We start from the raw sequence: 16585 nt of genomic DNA, 5'->3' as shown, positions 1-16585 counted from the left end.
TTACATTCGAACTTATCAAAAGCATGAGCAATTCACATTTCTACTTGTTTCTAAGGCAATTTGGTAGTTCATTCAACTATTATATTATTTACCCTAATCATATCCATGTAAAATTTATACAGAATATCAAGTGTAAATAGCCAATTCAAATAAGAATCGACTTGCATGAGTCTCTTTTCCTCTAACCATGAGACAGACATCCCCATATCCGTTAATCATACGAACTCAACACATTCCACTCCTGTATGCCTATAACCTAGTAATCCAAAACAATGTGGGAGAACAAGCCCTGCAAATAATTTTTAGTTTTTGTTCCATAATGTCGTAAATTCACCCAGAAGCGAATGCAACATAAAACATTATTAAAGATTGAATATTTTCAAACCATTTCTCTAAAGGAGGTGGTCACCTAATATTAGATTTTTAGCAAAGGATTCCACGGGCAGAGGTATAGTAGACGGTAATGACTGCTTTGAGGCGAGCACCTCGAGGGTTCGGACCGTCGGATGAAAGCGTATGAGAAAATATACACGAATGGCAAGGTTAGCTAGTCCTCCTGGACTGGAGTGGTCGCGCCGCTTGCGCGGGACATGCTATACGGTGCCTAAACAATGTGTTAGAAGAAAGCGCAGAGAGAAGGTCATATCAAGCTTGTCACAAGTGAGGAGAATACTTACAAGAACCTTTTTCGCATTGCATATTCTCCAGGCCAAATTCCGAACATTACCATCCGCGCTCACAACCTCAGGCGCAAACTCGATACCAAACCTATGAGTTACGGATGTCAGTTAAGCCCAGCAGTCTGAGGTTGCTTGAAAGGGTGGGACAGGTATGGTAACTGACATGTGCTGGACAGCAAAAACCACCCTCTTTGTGTATTTGCTATCCCGATCGACTTGAGACCCAAAAGCTTCCTCGGCATTCTGCGGCGCTATGTCCGGATCCCGATCCAAACAATTCTGGATGATTGGTAGTAGTGCCCCTTCAATTGCTGGCCTTACAACGGCATAATTGTCCAGTGGAATCTCATTCTCATCGAATTTTGCGATGCGGATTTCGAATGGTCGGGATATCGCCATGACATTGTGCTTTCCGTTGTGATGATATCTGAATTCAAACACTCCTTGATTCCACCATAGCTTCTCCCCAGAGAAAATAATTTCTCCTGAGGCAACCTCTCGAGTTTTATCATTGTCATTTCCCGTATATTTGATAATGACGTCGCTGCTTTTGAGCCCAACTTCACTGGTTAAGGAATCGAAAGCGCCTTCGTTAGTAGCGATCCACCGACCCTGGGATGAGACCTTTGTAATCTCGCGAGAGGAGTTATGGGTAACCATATACAACCCGATCCAGTCCTTTTTGCTATGGTTCAAAGGAGCAGTCCACTTCACTTTGATCGGCGCACCATATTCAAGAACTAGGTCCTCACTGCGTCTAGAATTCCGAGATTTGTTGTTTGTTGCATCGGTTGACTTATCAAACTGAGCCAGCTGTGTGCCCTCAACAGTCAGAGAGTAGTCCTTCATCTCATAGCCAGCAAGATCTGGTTCCAGACGTGTAATCGTAATCCGAGCTGGGTATTTGTGGAGAAGTGCCGTGGTATCCTTCACAAAGGTGTTCACACCAGCAGCAAGTTTGGGTCGAGCGGTGTCGATGACCTCTTCAACGAACTCGATGGATTCGTCGAGAATCTTGTCAACGCTACCCTGAAATTGCTTCAAAGAATTCGGTAAAGACCGTTTGATACTCTTGACCAACCCAGCATCACGTCGCAAACTTCGTCCATAGAGTTTTTGCATATGCGGACGTTCGACCAATTGAATGAATGCGATGCTTAGCGTATGGCTCAGGAGTGCAAGGAAAATCATTGCCCTACTATTTGTTATCAAAACGGCGCCCCACACACCCGCCAGACCGAGAACACGTTCGGGGTTATTTAAGAATCGGTAAATGCCGCTGTAAGTCAATTTAGGGGATTCATCATAGAAAAAGTCCCCAAAAAACCAGCCAAACTCTCCCAGAGACTCGTATATGCTCATGGACGTCCATATTTGCAAGGCAATCAAGCTAGCGCCGAGGACGTGTCTCAAGATCGCCAAGCCATAACCCCAGTCCTGTGGTAACGTATACATCTTCCACGCTGCGGCAATAAAACTGGCGTAGCAAGTCGTCATGCTTAGATGATAGATGCCTTTCCATTGTCTCCATGCCTCATCCTGGCCTTCTCCAAATTTGACAAAGTGACGTGTCCAAGATTTCCGTGTCGATTGACGATCCAATATGTACCCAATTCCAGCGGAGTACCATATCCTCCAGACGGCTGCGTTCAAAACAAAAAAAAACTGGTATGCTGGAGTTGAGGGTGTGATGATTGTCAGGGCGAAGAAGAGCAGGTGAATCAAAAGTACGGATACATCTGTAACCCGGTGGACGTCCATGCTGCCAACAAGGGCATGGGTTGATCGAGGCTGAGTGGTGGACGGGACGGGAAGTGGAGGAGTGGTGTCGCTGTTAAAAGAGTTGGAACGAGAACCGACGTCTTCATGTAGAGCTGTGTCATGATCAACCACTCGCTTTCTTGGAGGAGGTGCATTATATGTCTTTTTGATATGCGGGTTTTCAACAAGCACGAGAAAAGCAAATTGGGCGGCATGCGCGAGAATCGAAATAAAGAGGACTTTATAGCTCGCGGCCATCAACGAAATTCCGTAGTATCCAGCGTACCCAACCGAATACATCGGGTGTGGTGCCATCTCGAAAACGCCATCAAAAGTCAAGTCCTGATCGATAAGATAGAAAAAGTCGCCCCAGTACCAAGCGAAGTCTTTGACCACGCGATGCGCGTCTAGCTTAACCCAGAGATTGAACAAGACCAGACTCGTCCCCGCAAGCCACCGGAGCATCATAACAAACAGGCCTTCTCCAATCGGACGACTTCCGCAAGCAACGGCAAACAGGCAGTAGGAAGTGAAGTCGCACATCAGGATCAAATCTACCACCCGCCTAAAAACCAACCACGTATTATATTCAATGGGAGCACTTTCAAAGGTGTAGTGCTCGGGGATTTTAGTTTCAAGCTCTCGTTTGATAAAGCGATATAGAAGGGGGTGTGGGTTTTGTCCAGTTGCTGGATCAACGAACAATCGTAGTTTCCGCGCCCAAAGTACAAGGGTCCGGTGATTCGATTGCATATGTAATAACCATCCTATTCCGATATTATAGGCCGCTCTCCAGGATAGGAAGATAACTGCAAAAACCGGTATGCGTATTGACGCTGGTAGGGACCGAAGCAATAAGATATGAAGAGCCAATATTGTGAGGACAAGAATATCGGATAGATTCTTCGGTTCTGATGGCGAGAGCAATTGAGAGACCATATCACGAGTATGAGGTACCGTAAATACTACCAACATGATATTAGTTCTGTGGTTCTAAAAGTTGCCTCATCAAAATACTGGAGGATTAGTCCAGCCTTGGTCTACTGAACCCAAAGACCTGCAAATGATACGGCTGAATACGCTGGCGCTCTTCTGGCGGCCCGTCGTCTCACAGGGAAAACAGAAGACTTACCAGTGCCATCCGGCGTCCTCCCGAATGTTTTATTTTCCGATTCTATCTTACTTGACTCGTCTGTCCGCATTTTGCTCATCAAAGAGTCCGGGGGTGGTGAAGGTTCCTGGGTCCGGGAAGCTTGTATTTTCCTCTCACGGAGACCCGCACCGCCCATGGGCACAGCTGGGGCCTCAGCCATGGCAATGCCCTAATTATCACGATGCGGATGCGGGTTAAGCCGCAGAAGGAAGCGGGAAGGAGTTGCTGGAGAGGCTTGTCAAGTTGAATTGACTTGGGAGGTCGATTCTGTACGAACGCAGGGATTAGGGCGGGAGTTGAACGGAGGAGGATGTCGAGCACGTACCTTGCACCCAAGCTGTTATCCAGGAACCAGCCAATTACTATGATTAGAACTGAGGTATCAAACTAATTGGTCGGCGTGGACTCCGTTCTCCGGACAGATGCTGTCTGTCCAAATCCGCCTTGACCAAGCGAAATGAGGAAATTGACATCGACTCTTGGCAAAAGCATGTGCGAGTCATCATCCAAGGACGGCCCCGCCATCGCATCCATCCTTGATATCGTCAAGCTGCCCACACCATCGCCACAAGCCGATGATGGGACAGCAGAGCGCAAATAAATTCAATAGACGCTACAGATGCCGTGCATAAAGCACCGCCTAATTGAGTTTAACGGTTATTAGAGGCCCTTAATAACTTTACTGAGGTGCAACCACCCCTCGAATACGGTAACACGGACCAGCCCTGGTTATCCGATCGGCTTTCTATCCTTGCAAAACGGATGGAGTCAGGCACGATGAACAGCAGCACTTCTTCCCATATATCGATGTCCCGTGCCGATGTGGTAATAGGCTCCGGGTTCGGCCGTCGAGTCATTCCAGTGGACCGAGAGATTCGAGAGCGGGAACCTCCCGAGTTAACTCAACACGCCGGAACATACTGAAAGCATGTTCCACCTAAGTGATGTGCTGATATGGAACAGAACTTGACATTATACATTCGATGATGACAGCACGCGATTAAGAACCAAAATTTGATGATCGACTACTCCGTACTCTGTAATAGTTGCCGATTTCCAGGGGCATCAAATATCCCGGTGTTTCATGGTGAAAAATCCTTTCACAGAAGGGCGGCGATCAAAGACATCCCCCGGTACATGTACTCCGTAGCCAGCGCACATCATTAGTTGCCAATTGTGCCTTTTCGTTAAAGGGATTGTCACTCGATATGTCCACACGGACCTTCGATGGTTGCATCTCCATGTGGGTTCTGGGGCGAAGAACGTTGCGGCGGCCATGGTCTGCGCAGGACCTGGTACCAAGTTGCGAGCAGTGCAATGATGAAAATAGTCAAGATTTGCGGATGTACGCAGTATTCCGTAGCTAACTAAATAAATCCTCGAGATCTTGCCTCTTTCTCAAAGGACACAAGTAATTTGCATAAAACACCGGCAGGTCTTGAGAAGATTATAATTCCCCATTTTTCTTTACCACCAAACCGAACGTTTACTACAAGTGAAGTACAGTACGGAGTAGATGCAGGTAATGATCCTAGTTTTGCATCAGTGTGTGTAGTTATAGAGACCAGCTTACAATTTGTATCGAAAGCTAATGCGCTGCTCGCCCTTGGACGGAGGACACGGATAAGCTTAACGAGCTCAAAAAGCTTGTCAGCAGCCGCGGCGTTCTAAGTTAGCGGGGCTCCATGACAAATCCGCCGCCCGAGAGTCGCCACTGCGAAAGATATTTGGCCCTCATCGCGTTGCTGGGATATTGGAGCCACTTTGGAACCGTGATACCTGGAGTTCAGGGCTGGAAGAACACATCTCCTTATTTTGAATTCACTTAACTTTTCATATCATTCAAAACAAATGGCTCCTTCGTTCGAAGAGCCAACCGTTGCCCTTGGCGCGGCATCGAAAGCGGCGCCGAAACTCGTCGCTCCCGAGCCCGGTACGTGATTAATAACGAAAACGCCCAGATAAACTGTCAATAGTGACATTGTGCTAATCCTAAATTTTTTTTTTTTAGAGCACTGCCCGGGTCCAGAATCGGAACAAGCTGGCAAAGGCGATGCGTGCGCCGGCTGCCCAAACCAATCGATTTGTGCCTCAGCTCCAAAAGGCCCCGATCCAGACATACCCATCATAACCGCTCGTCTTTCCTCGATACGGCACAAGATTCTTGTGCTTTCCGGTAAAGGTGGAGTTGGAAAGTCTACTTTCACGTCCCTCCTTGCCAACGCCTTTGCATCCAATCCAGACTCCACCGTCGGTGTGATGGACACGGATATCTGTGGACCTTCGATACCGAAAATGATGGATGTCGAGACGGAGACCATTCATGTGAGCAATGCTGGATGGAACCCCGTTTGGGTGTCAGATAACCTTGCGGTGATGAGTGTCCAATTTATGCTGCCAAACCGGGACGACGCTGTGATTTGGCGGGGACCGAAGAAAAACGGATTGATCAAACAGTTTCTGAAGGATGTTGAGTGGGGGGAGTTGGATTATTTAATAGTCGATACTCCTCCAGGCACCTCGGATGAACATCTCTCAGTCAACTCATTCCTCAAAGAGTCCGGGGTCGATGGTGCTGTCCTGGTCACTACTCCACAAGAAATCTCCCTTCTCGATGTCCGGAAGGAGATCGATTTCTGCCGGAAAGCTGGTATAAGGATATTAGGATTGGTGGAAAATATGTCTGGGTTTGTCTGTCCAAAGTGCACTCATGAATCGCAAATCTTCAAGCCCACGACGGGTGGTGGTGGCAGACTCGCAGCCGACATGGGAATCCCTTTCCTAGGTTCTGTCCCTTTAGACCCTCGGGTTGGTATGGCGTGTGATTATGGAGAAAATTTTATGGACCGGTATCCTGAAAGCCCCGCATCTACGGCCTTAAGAAAGGTCGTGAGAACAATAAGTCGACAAGTGGGTGAGGATCCCGAGGAAGTACTCCCTGAAACAGATGCCGTGTAACGTCTATATTTCTACCTAATGACTCTACGATATCCCTTTCGCATTTATTGGAGTTTGAATGGTGGATCCCCTTTGCAAGATTCTATAATATTTTGTTGCATATGATGTGAAATCCCAACACATCGATAACGACTGACCAATAAATATGTATGTACATAGAATTACATTGTCAAGTACAAGTTAACGAGTGAATCATGGATTCTGGTGCCAAGGAGCATACTCGGAGGCGTTTGTCCTTCCTGATGATGGCCTGAGAGATACAGGAGACATCCTGGACAATCAACAAGTGCTGAACCTTACATCCGCAAACAGCCCAACAATACTTAGCATGATCACTCCCTGTGCTCAACCTCATAGGATGGTAGAGTTGGTACTATCAAAATTACTTTTTACAGAATTAGAAAGGGTCGTAGTCTTAATTGCTGCACTTGTAAAGGCTTGAATGCAAGGAGACATTCCAGGCATCTCTTGTGGATAGTGGATTCGGATATTCTGTAAATAACTATTCTGGTATTAGAAAGGAACAGTTTTGCGCATTCATGGCTCCATGGTTGGAGTCCTGATGTTCCTGACTTTAATTCTGGTTCAGGGGCTTGCAATCATGTCGCTATAACCTTCAGGGCGGCCTCACTCAAATTGACTGAGCAGAACGACAGCTTAGCATGTGGTTATTTAGTGATGAAGCTGATGCCCTAAAAAGATATCTCGATTTTTAAATGCTGTCAACATGAATATCAAGTCCTTCACCGCCTCAGGAAAGACTGTGATGTGGGAAATATCTCCTTTTGTAACATATTCAGGTGTGTGCTGGAACAGTTACTTAACTAACTTTAGCCATCTCCTTACGATTAGATAGAAGTCCCAAACCAAGTAGTATCCTTGAATGCCAAGGCTGTTGTGATCTCGCCCCCTTAAGTCAATTAATTAATATCTATCTACTCCGTACAGCGATGGTGCAACACATTGAAATATGAAAGAATATTTCCCTTTTTTATGGAAATCCAGGATAACTACTCTGTAGACAGACTAGATGAATTATTCAGAGAATTTGAAGGCAGTTCAGAGGGACTTTTGTTTCGTGAATATGGCGTGTGATGGTGAGAGTTGTTTATTGCTGAGAGTTCTGCCTTTCGCTCTTGCAAAGGAAGCTCTGTATGTACTTTGTACTGCGATATGGGCACTGGCACTGGCGTTTCCATTGGCATTGTCTTTCGATATGCCCGACGTAAAAAGAGGAAGAAGATCACGGCGGCAATGAGGATCACACTCCCGGACACGCCAACTCCGATACCGATCTTGGCTCCTTGCGAGAGCCCAACTCTGCTGGGTAGGCTGCTGTCTGATGTTGTGGAGATTGGCTGGGATGCTGTGTGTTGTGTTGTTGCGCCATGTGGTGGCGTCGGCTCTGCTATGGATAGACGGTCCGACGACTCCCAGATCAGCGGGATTCCGTCCGCATAGACGCTGAGAGTAGTATCCAGCACAGTCGTCTTCACCACGCCGGCATCGGAAAATGTGAGGGTGGCAGACTCGGAGAGAACACGTCTGCATTGATGGTTTTTGGCGTAGTAGCTCAAAGCCCTGTGGACGAGATTGGTTACGCGAGGAAGTGAAACTTACGATGGGCAACAGATGGCACCGCTGGTGCTGCCGGTTACATCTAGATCCTGCCACGATCCGGTGATTTGTCCTGCAGTGGACCAACCTCTGGGACAATGCAGCCCTGGAGAATCTACCACCAACACATGAGCTTCTGTAGTTGACATTTTGCGACTAACTAGCTCACAAAAACTCACATAAATAAGTTCCCCAGAATGTAGGCTCTTGGAGCAGACTCGCGGGCATCGTCCCTGTAGGATAACATGCCGTATCACCTTTAAACCAGTGTCCATAGTAGGTTGTTGTGCCCGTGCTGGTGCCCAAGATCATAACTACCCTGGATGCTGTCTGGAAGCATGTTGTCGGTGGGGTGAATGTTGTGGTCAGAGGTCCGCGATTCACATAATCTGTGATGTCCGGTGAAGTGGACATAGTGGAAATGCCAGAACAAGATATTGTTTGATGGCTTCATGTAAGTAGGATCCGGGCAGCATAACTGGATAACAAATTTGATCGCGTCGACAACCTCATGTCGCGATTATCTTGTGGGATGGCTGAGCCAACGATATTAAAAATAGCGCCCTCTTCGGCTGCGGCTTGGTGTCCGTATCACAACAAGGACAATGGGGCCAAAACAAAGCTGAAAGGTGCGCTATGAACCGCTGATAGAGAGGCTATCCTATCATCGCCCAGGGATTGGCTGTTAAGCGTCGTTTCTTCCCTACTGCGTGCTTGACAGCATTCGAGGGTCGAGCGGCTACCGAGCGGTTCGTCGCTCCATGCCTTGTACCAAGGAATTTGTACTGCTTATATACAGAGATTCTCTGCGGTCCTGCCCTAACATCATATTCAGTTCTCAGTAATTCGAACAGAGGACCATGGCCACAGACTCCCTGGCGATGATATCTCTGGGATTTAATAGAATGGGTGCAATGTTGGTATACGATCTCCATAACTACCTTGCAGAGTTGCATTACTATCTCGGCGCTTGAGTTGGAGGAGTTGGTGGTTCCGAATCTTACCGACGGAGGAATGGCGGGTTATCCATACATATAAACCCCCGTACGGAGTGACTCGAAGTTACACCTAATCTGATGCCACTTGCAGTGGCCTTTGGCAGTAATATTTTATGTGGCCTTCACTTGTTCCTGATTCACTGCTTTCATAATCTTTAGAGCAGCTCATCTCAAATATTCATCACCTATACATGTGACATGCGAGAAAAATTATGGGAACTTAAATGACCTTGCCACATACCTTACAGTCATAGTCCGTAAAGAGGTGTAGAATCAGTGCTTCTTTCTTCGCCATGAGAGTCAAGAAAATATTTCAAATTGAGCAATGTGTCACAGCTAGTCCAAGCTTTCAACTATAAGACAACTGCCTCAAATTTTTCCAGTAGTCAATGCTACGCTCTCGGTGATGCCCTCCAAGCCGACCAACAGGTTCATCGCTTTCGTCGATTGTAGCCATGACAAAACTCACCAACAGCTCTTCAAGTGGGTATAGTAAATTACATATATGTAATGCTTCGTCGCCGCAGCTTTAGCATCGCAAGAAGGAACGGTGAAGCAAATGCCCCGTCTATATAGCCGATTCTGTCGGGTAGGAGGATGAAGGGTATCGTAATGGTTGTGTTGGTTAGAAGGCGGAGGAGTGTGTAGGTGTCACGAATATCTAGGAGGAGAATAACGACGGACATGAAAGAGTCGGGAATCTCAACAGCATCCATTAGCTAACTAACGAGGAACATAACTAGATCACTTGGGGAAAAGATAACTGAGATATTGTGATCTCGGATGGCCAGCGATAACAGGGCGTGGGACAGAACAACTTGTATCCGAGGAAGGTTGAGGCCTCTGCGAAATCCCTACTAGAGGACTTTGTTGGTTCCTTCAACTGCAGAGTGTGGATGTTAATTGCTTGCCTAGACATGAAGCATAACTACCACAGGAACTATAGATATTGTCTTCCGCCGAGGGCTGCTGGCCAACCTCTACTTCTGCCACTTCCCATCATTCCAAGTAAGGCGGCTGATCGGCCCAGGAAAGTCGGGAGGTACGGGTTTACTGCTTCCCGTTGACCAGTCATTCTTGTCAAGCGTCATTCCTATAAAGATCCAATACTGTTAGCTAGAGCCATAGGCGAAAGACACCCAAATTCAAGACTAGGTTTGGTGCGGGAATACTTGCCGAGGAGGAAAATTGCAAAGGTGTCTGTTGGAATCACATTAGCGCGCTGAGTCTCTTCCAGCTTTAAGTTTCATCAGCCAGATGGCAGTCCAACTTACCAGCATTTCTAGACGCCGCGACTGGGTCCTTCTGGGCAAGCTGAGTGACAAGATTCCACCCATAGCATAGTTCTCCGTTGAGATCGTGATCCTCTAATATTCTCAGATTAGATAAATGCTAAGCGTACTCTCTCGTGCCGTACATACCCGTAGGGTCACAATCGTATATTGAGCCTGAGTGTGAGAATTCATGGGTCAATATAGTTGCAAGATTGTAATCATCAATATCATCGATTTTTCTGGAATCGGGTTCAAACTCCTTTTTTCGTAAAGTCTCATACGGCACAGAATTGTATTCGTTCCAATTCGAAGACTTCAAAACTTGATCACATAGAACTGTAAGGTCTACGAGCTCTGGTTCCATGTCATACTTTGTTGAGGACCAGGCCTGTGTCTCCCCACTCTTACATGGGAACAACTGGTCCTTAGACTCAACAAAGTTTAACCTTTGACCGCCCCATTCTGGGGGGCGCATGTCCATGACTTCAGTATCCATATCAACTAGGATAGCAGTATAGTTAACAAGACAAGGCCAATCTGATCTGCAAATGTAGTTAAGTAAGTGATGATAATTCAACTTACGGCCTTCTTCCTGCTTCAGGAAAGCTTCCCGACATACAATGTTGACCTTATACTGAGGGTTCTGGAGAGTTTCCCGAAACGTAACAATTCTTTCTAGTCAGGGTCAGTAGCCAAAGAGTCAGACTATCTAAACTGGAATGACTGACTGTAAATATCCTCCACCCTTTGAACCCCTCCGCATGGATCCACCTCTCCAAACATGGTTTCAAAAAACATCAAGCTTGAAATATCAGAGCCTTTAACCGAATCGTCTGGGCCTGGATTTTTCCTAAGCACTTCTAGTAACTTCTTTGTGCGATCCTCTGCAACAGAAGCCTATGTTATCACAACTGTTAGTAAGAATAGTTGGCTTGCTTAGATCGATACGATAACTCACAGCTAATTTCATACTCTTGACTGCCTTGAATACAAGACCTTCTTCTAATAGGCTGCAGTCGCTGACTTTGAGATGAAAACTTCCATTGCCCGAGACAAGTTGCGTTGACAACGCAACCACTAGAAGCTTCATGAAGGAGCCTGAAAGACCAGGCACTGGGAACTTCATCTTGCTGAATGTAATCAGGATGCTAATTCCATCTCATCCTAGCACATTCATTTAAAGAGCCTGCTTCGTATATTATAACATTTGCTGTAAACCAAAATCCCGCAATAGTGCGTCTTTTCTTTCAGACCTTCGCAGTGGAAATGCCGCAAAGTATGTACTAATTCTCATCATACTATCCCTCTCTCGCTTCTCTCTTTCCTTTTTCTCTTCTCCTTTTTCTTACTATCACTGCCACTGCCGCCCCTCCCCCAAGCCGTCTCTTCCTTTGAACTGCGCTGGAAGTTTCATTCTTAACCCAGGATGTAGGTAAGCTGAGGTTATAAAATTCGTAACCCGAGGGTGAGGCATACCTAAACATACATATGTCGATATGTAGATAGGTAGGCTAGATGGTTCACCACATGCAGCAGGGTTCAGAAAGCCAACAGTTACAAGCAAACTTTCCAATCTCCAGGCTGCAAATGAAACAATTACCCGCAGGTATCTCATACTTTGACCAACAATAGATTCTCCACGAATCTATTAAAGAAACACATCCAACCAGACTTGCCAGGGAGCCCGGCACACAAGCGAGTCACAGTCGCCAGTGGCAGCAAGGAGAGAGGAGATACATAGAGGGAGAAACGAGAGGAAAACAAAGAGACAAAAATAAGAGGAAACCTATACTTAAGAGAAGCACAAAGAGATGGAAATAAGCAGAAAACAATGAGAAGCACAAAAGCAACGGGAAGCACGGTTCCTTATATCCCAAAGCCAAGCGCGAGACGCTTTATCTGAATAGGGACGCTATACTGAAAAAAGAAATTTGGTTTACCCGGATTTTCCGGAGTGTCCTGTAGTACAAACGCCTGTCCAAAACTGCCTGTTTCGGTAAAGCGCGGCTATCTGGTTAACCGGTGCCCACTTCGCTGAGAGATATAAACCTTCTTGGTCCCGCTGTTTCCACGCCAAGGCCCATCTTCTCTACGGAGTATTTTCCCCTCCATCAACGTCCTAAACCTTTCGTAGACTGATCCTGCCTCTATCGAATGCGCTGTTCGTATCACCCATCCCTGGTATCCACCTTCTGCTATGATTTAAGCATCATCCACAGTTCAGCACAGAGTGGATATTATTACATTCCTTTTGGAGAAAGGGTCCATGCTGGATTACAAGAGACATTTGGAGATTCGGCTTTATCATTAGTCGTATTTAGGATTAGGAAAATGGGAGTCTTGACATACTATGATTTAGAATCCGCAGAAAATTGTCGAGAAAGAGCCTTATGACCCGGGTGGCGGACAGCATCAACGAAGGGCAATAGAGCACCGCTATATAAAGGTTCCCTTGACTCTCCTCTCAGCTCTCAAATCCCGCAATACTAGATCACAGATGGTGCGAGAGCTCTTGCGCCCGAGCTGCGACTTGCGACTCGGTTTTTAGCGTATTGCAGAGCAAGTCGATAAGTAGGTTCGTATTCCCCTCCTAGGACTGAGATTTATCTTTGGGTGAACAATTCGATACGCGTCTTCGACTTTCTTCCCAGTCTTCATCAAGCGTTAGGCGAGACGCACCTGAACTAGAGCGTTGTAATTAGTCCTCGGAACCACGTCCAGATACAGCATTTCGTTCAAAAAGCAACTGCAAACCTTGAATGTATTTGATATCTAAGGATGCAAACTACGGAGAAGGTCATGGGCCTCCATGTTTGGCCATTTCCAATATTGAATAGTCCCCATCACCCCATGTATAGGGAAAGATAAAGGTACCATATCATTTCGTAAATTTAGAAGCGAAATTGAGGGTTAATCTTAGTCCCCGAGAGCCTGGCAACCTGATGGACGAGCGTTCTGAAATGGTATATACAGTGCGGCCTAATGACCATATGTCCCCCCTGATCCCTCAGTCCGATGCAAGTATGCCGCTCGATCCTTGGCAGATCTCAATTTCAGGGGCTCATATATATGGCATTGAGTATGGTGGAGGCTTTGGATCATCTTGACGAAAGACCGCAGATATTCAATAAGAAAAACCATGTTAGATTGTTGAAATGCAACCGAACAAGACACTTAAGTAGGTCATCCTGACCGTTTCCAAAGTCCATGACCTTCACGCTCAGATCATTGCTCTTTAGTGTACGGAGTTCCTTAAGAATGAGCTCAGATAATATGTGAGGAACCACGCAAGCCGGTAGCGAGTCTGTCTGGTATTCTGGGTGTAAAGGGGAGGACGATTGTTGATTCCGGGTCCGTATTCAGCGCGGCAAGGCTGCCGGGACGGAAAATATTCTTCCCGTCCATAACTTGAAGGTTCTCTCATTGGCATCCTTGGACGATGACTATAATAATAGTTGGTTGCAGGGTACCGCCGCACCAGGGGTTTGTCGGCGATGATGTGGCCAGCCTATGAGGTCGAAGCGAACGAGTCTCGCGAGCGCTGCATCCCGAAGGAAAACCATGTCGAAGGGTAAAGCGCACCGTGATTCGCCCCTAAAACGACTGTTGCCAAGAACAGAACGCCAATGCTTCGAAACCAAGATCGCCAGCCCCCATGGCTCGTCCATCCATCGATTGGAGCTGCTCGAATATTGAGATTTCTTGGAAGTGTAGTGGCCTCCTGGATAAAAGGTGTGGCTCTTTCATTCAGCCTCGAAATCTATTCCAAAACCTGCTATATCTCCACTGATGTTTTTCTCTCCAATCCGCGTGTGGGATTAGGTGAACGCCGCGGCTTGACCCTGGAAACAAGGCCCTTGTTATGTCCGTCCAAGGCCAATCTGATCCAGACACTGGCAGCCCTCATGCTGACAGGTCGTGCTTGTCCAGCCCCAGGGTTCCACAGAGAACGTTTCCAATACTTACCCAGGGATGTCGTCAAGAAGCCGTGGAATCCACTTATATCAAAATGGGTTGCTTCCAGTGGCATCTTCCTTTCCCAAGTTTGCTTCACTTTCTTCTCTCTTTCTTCGTGTATGGATTTTAGGGTGCACTGGTTGCATTCCTTTTCGTTGCTTAGTCGTTCTCTTAGTGCTGATTGTTGACAATCAGCGTGCAATTCTGTCCTATTTTTCCTTCTCTCCTAGAGGATGTTCGTTATTTTCTTCTCATTCAAGCCAGTGACTGGTATCTCAAACCTAGGACCCTTTTAATTTTATTCTCTCAATTGATATCTTTTATGCAAAACCGCCCTCGTGTCTTTGATAGCGCCATGAACTTGAGTCCAAATATGCATTTTCTGTCATTGATGCCGGGGCTTCTCCTCCTCTCTTTGCAAGTTCACACTAGTCCAACACCCTTAAAGAAAACAATCCGTTCTGTCAGAATTGAAAGAATTCGTCAGCCGAACTACGTGCCAGATGGCCCTGGCGCTCTCAAAAAAGCATATGCCAAGTTTGGGATTATCCCATCGGGTATCAGTTTCGATTCCTTTGAAGATTTCACTCCATTCTCTTCCGACAACGTCCGGAATACAGTCTCAAAAGCAATGCAAGCGAACGAAACCGGAATTGTAACAAACACTCCTACAAACAATGACGTGGAATACCTCTCCCCCGTTACCATTGGTGGCCAGAAATTCGTCATGAACCTCGATACCGGCTCTTCAGATACGTAAGTGTGGATGCCCCGGAAAAAGATAGTCTCTTCTAATGGATACCCATAGTTGGGTCTTCAATACTCAGCTTTCAGAAGACGCAAAGAGAGGCCATTCAATTTTTGACCCAGCCAAGTCAAAAACCTTTTCTGACCTGGAGGACGCTACCTTCAATATCACATATGGTGACGCATCCTTCGCTTTTGGGCGGGTTGGAATTGACACAGTTGATATCGGCGGCGCGACAGTCCAAAAGCAAGCCGTTGGCTTGCCGACAGACGTTTCAGGTTCATTCATACTGGACCAGGCATCCGATGGCTTGATAGGATTGGGTTTCGACGAACTTAACACCGTGGAACCGCAACAGCAGAAGTCTTTTTTCACCAATCTTGCTGCCAACTTGGATGAACCCGTTCTGGCTGCACAGCTGAAGAAAGGTGCCCCAGGTTCTTATGAATTCGGATCCATTGATGAAACAAAGTTCAAAGGAGACTTGGTGACAATCCCCGTAAACAATTCTAGGGGATTTTGGGAAGTCAAGTCAACAATGTTCAAAGTTGGCAAGGCCGAGCAACTCCACAGAATCACCAAGGGTGTTGGTAGCGCGATTGCTGATACCGGCACAACGTTAATGTTAGTCAACGAGGAAATAGTGAATTCCTACTACGACCAGGTTGACAACGCCAGATCGGTATATGCAGCTGGCGGGTTCATCTTCCCGTGCAACGCGACTCTTCCAGACCTGTATGTTTCCTTGGGAGATACCCATCTCGCGAGAATACCCGGCGATTTGATGAACTTCTCCAAGGTGGGCCTCAGTACTGAAACTGGGGAGGAATGTAAGATATCCCTAGCAGATATGGTTAAAAGCATTTAATCCTGGCTTGATTAGCTGACGGTTTAACTCTCTAGTATGTTTTGGCGGTGTCCAATCTAACAGCGGTAGTGGGCTTCAAGTTTTTGGAGATGTATTGTTCAAGGCAATTTTTGTTGTCTTCGACCTACGAGGGCCATCGTTGCATGTTGCTGGCCATGCCTGAGTCCTGCCTTATGGCTGCAATAGTCTTTCAATCTTGAGCTGGTGATAGTGGGCTTTGCGAGGAAGAACTATTTGCTGGGTTTCCCCTGTGATATCCTATTCAAGCTTCCGAGACAGATAAATAATCCGTGTTTCCCTTCTTTTTTTTTTTTTTTTTAAGAAAAAATATAACCACACGCTGCGTTGAAGCAAAGTCTCGGCCAAAATATTTCAATGGATGACTTCACATCCTTCGAGGGCTGGCTGACTCATACTGCCAAGACTTCCGCCGTAGAGGCCAATCCTGCCCAATGTTTTTTCTCTCTCTACGGAGTAAAAAGTTTGATGTTCAAAGGTAAATGCTGATGAGAGTTTGAAAAGTCGGTTTTTTTTAATTGCAGACTGTATCTTGAGTTGGGTGCTCAGTTTC

General features: G+C 46.5%; 5 protein-coding genes across 5 annotated transcripts; 2 read left to right on the top strand and 3 right to left on the bottom strand.

Annotated features, from left to right (window-relative positions):
- Nucleotides 1-396: 396 nt before the first annotated feature.
- CHO2 (phosphatidylethanolamine N-methyltransferase) lies at nt 397-4037 on the bottom strand. The gene is made up of 5 exons (XM_003066604.2): nt 3920-4037; nt 3574-3861; nt 844-3406; nt 678-768; nt 397-604 (listed from the first exon to the last, which is right to left on the bottom strand). Exons 2-5 carry the CDS (start codon nt 3752-3754, stop codon nt 548-550), a joined length of 2892 nt encoding a protein of 963 aa, XP_003066650.2. The 5' UTR covers nt 3755-3861; nt 3920-4037; the 3' UTR covers nt 397-547.
- A 1816-nt stretch (nt 4038-5853) lies between these two features.
- On the top strand, nt 5854-6552 carry NBP35 (cytosolic Fe-S cluster assembly factor nbp35; the record flags this gene model as incomplete). Its single annotated transcript, XM_003066605.2, has 1 exon — nt 5854-6552. The coding sequence occupies one exon, from the start codon at nt 5854-5856 to the stop codon at nt 6550-6552; it is 699 nt and encodes a 232-aa protein (XP_003066651.2).
- A 1010-nt stretch (nt 6553-7562) lies between these two features.
- On the bottom strand, nt 7563-8583 carry D8B26_005165 (uncharacterized protein; the record flags this gene model as incomplete). The annotated part of the gene is made up of 3 exons (XM_003066606.2): nt 7563-8133; nt 8173-8284; nt 8349-8583. 3 exons carry the CDS (start codon nt 8581-8583, stop codon nt 7563-7565), a joined length of 918 nt encoding a protein of 305 aa, XP_003066652.2.
- A 1365-nt stretch (nt 8584-9948) lies between these two features.
- D8B26_005164 (uncharacterized protein) lies at nt 9949-11567 on the bottom strand (the record flags this gene model as incomplete). The annotated part of the gene is made up of 7 exons (XM_066124740.1): nt 9949-10260; nt 10320-10367; nt 10442-10534; nt 10589-10942; nt 11024-11116; nt 11170-11338; nt 11400-11567. 7 exons carry the CDS (start codon nt 11565-11567, stop codon nt 10148-10150), a joined length of 1038 nt encoding a protein of 345 aa, XP_065980821.1. The 3' UTR covers nt 9949-10147.
- Nucleotides 11568-14753: 3186 nt separating this feature from the next.
- Nucleotides 14754-16318, top strand: PEP3 (tethering complex subunit; the record flags this gene model as incomplete). Its single annotated transcript, XM_003066608.2, has 3 exons — nt 14754-15154; nt 15207-15976; nt 16050-16318. 3 exons carry the CDS (start codon nt 14754-14756, stop codon nt 16175-16177), a joined length of 1299 nt encoding a protein of 432 aa, XP_003066654.2. The 3' UTR covers nt 16178-16318.
- Between the last annotated feature and the right edge of the window lie 267 nt (nt 16319-16585).

The sequence above is a fragment of the Coccidioides posadasii genome, chromosome 3, assembly GCF_018416015.2.
Source record: "Coccidioides posadasii str. Silveira chromosome 3, complete sequence".
Lineage (NCBI taxonomy): Eukaryota > Fungi > Ascomycota > Eurotiomycetes > Onygenales > Onygenaceae > Coccidioides > Coccidioides posadasii.
Note: the sequence above shows the minus strand (reverse complement) of the source record. Positions and strands in the feature narration are given on the sequence as shown.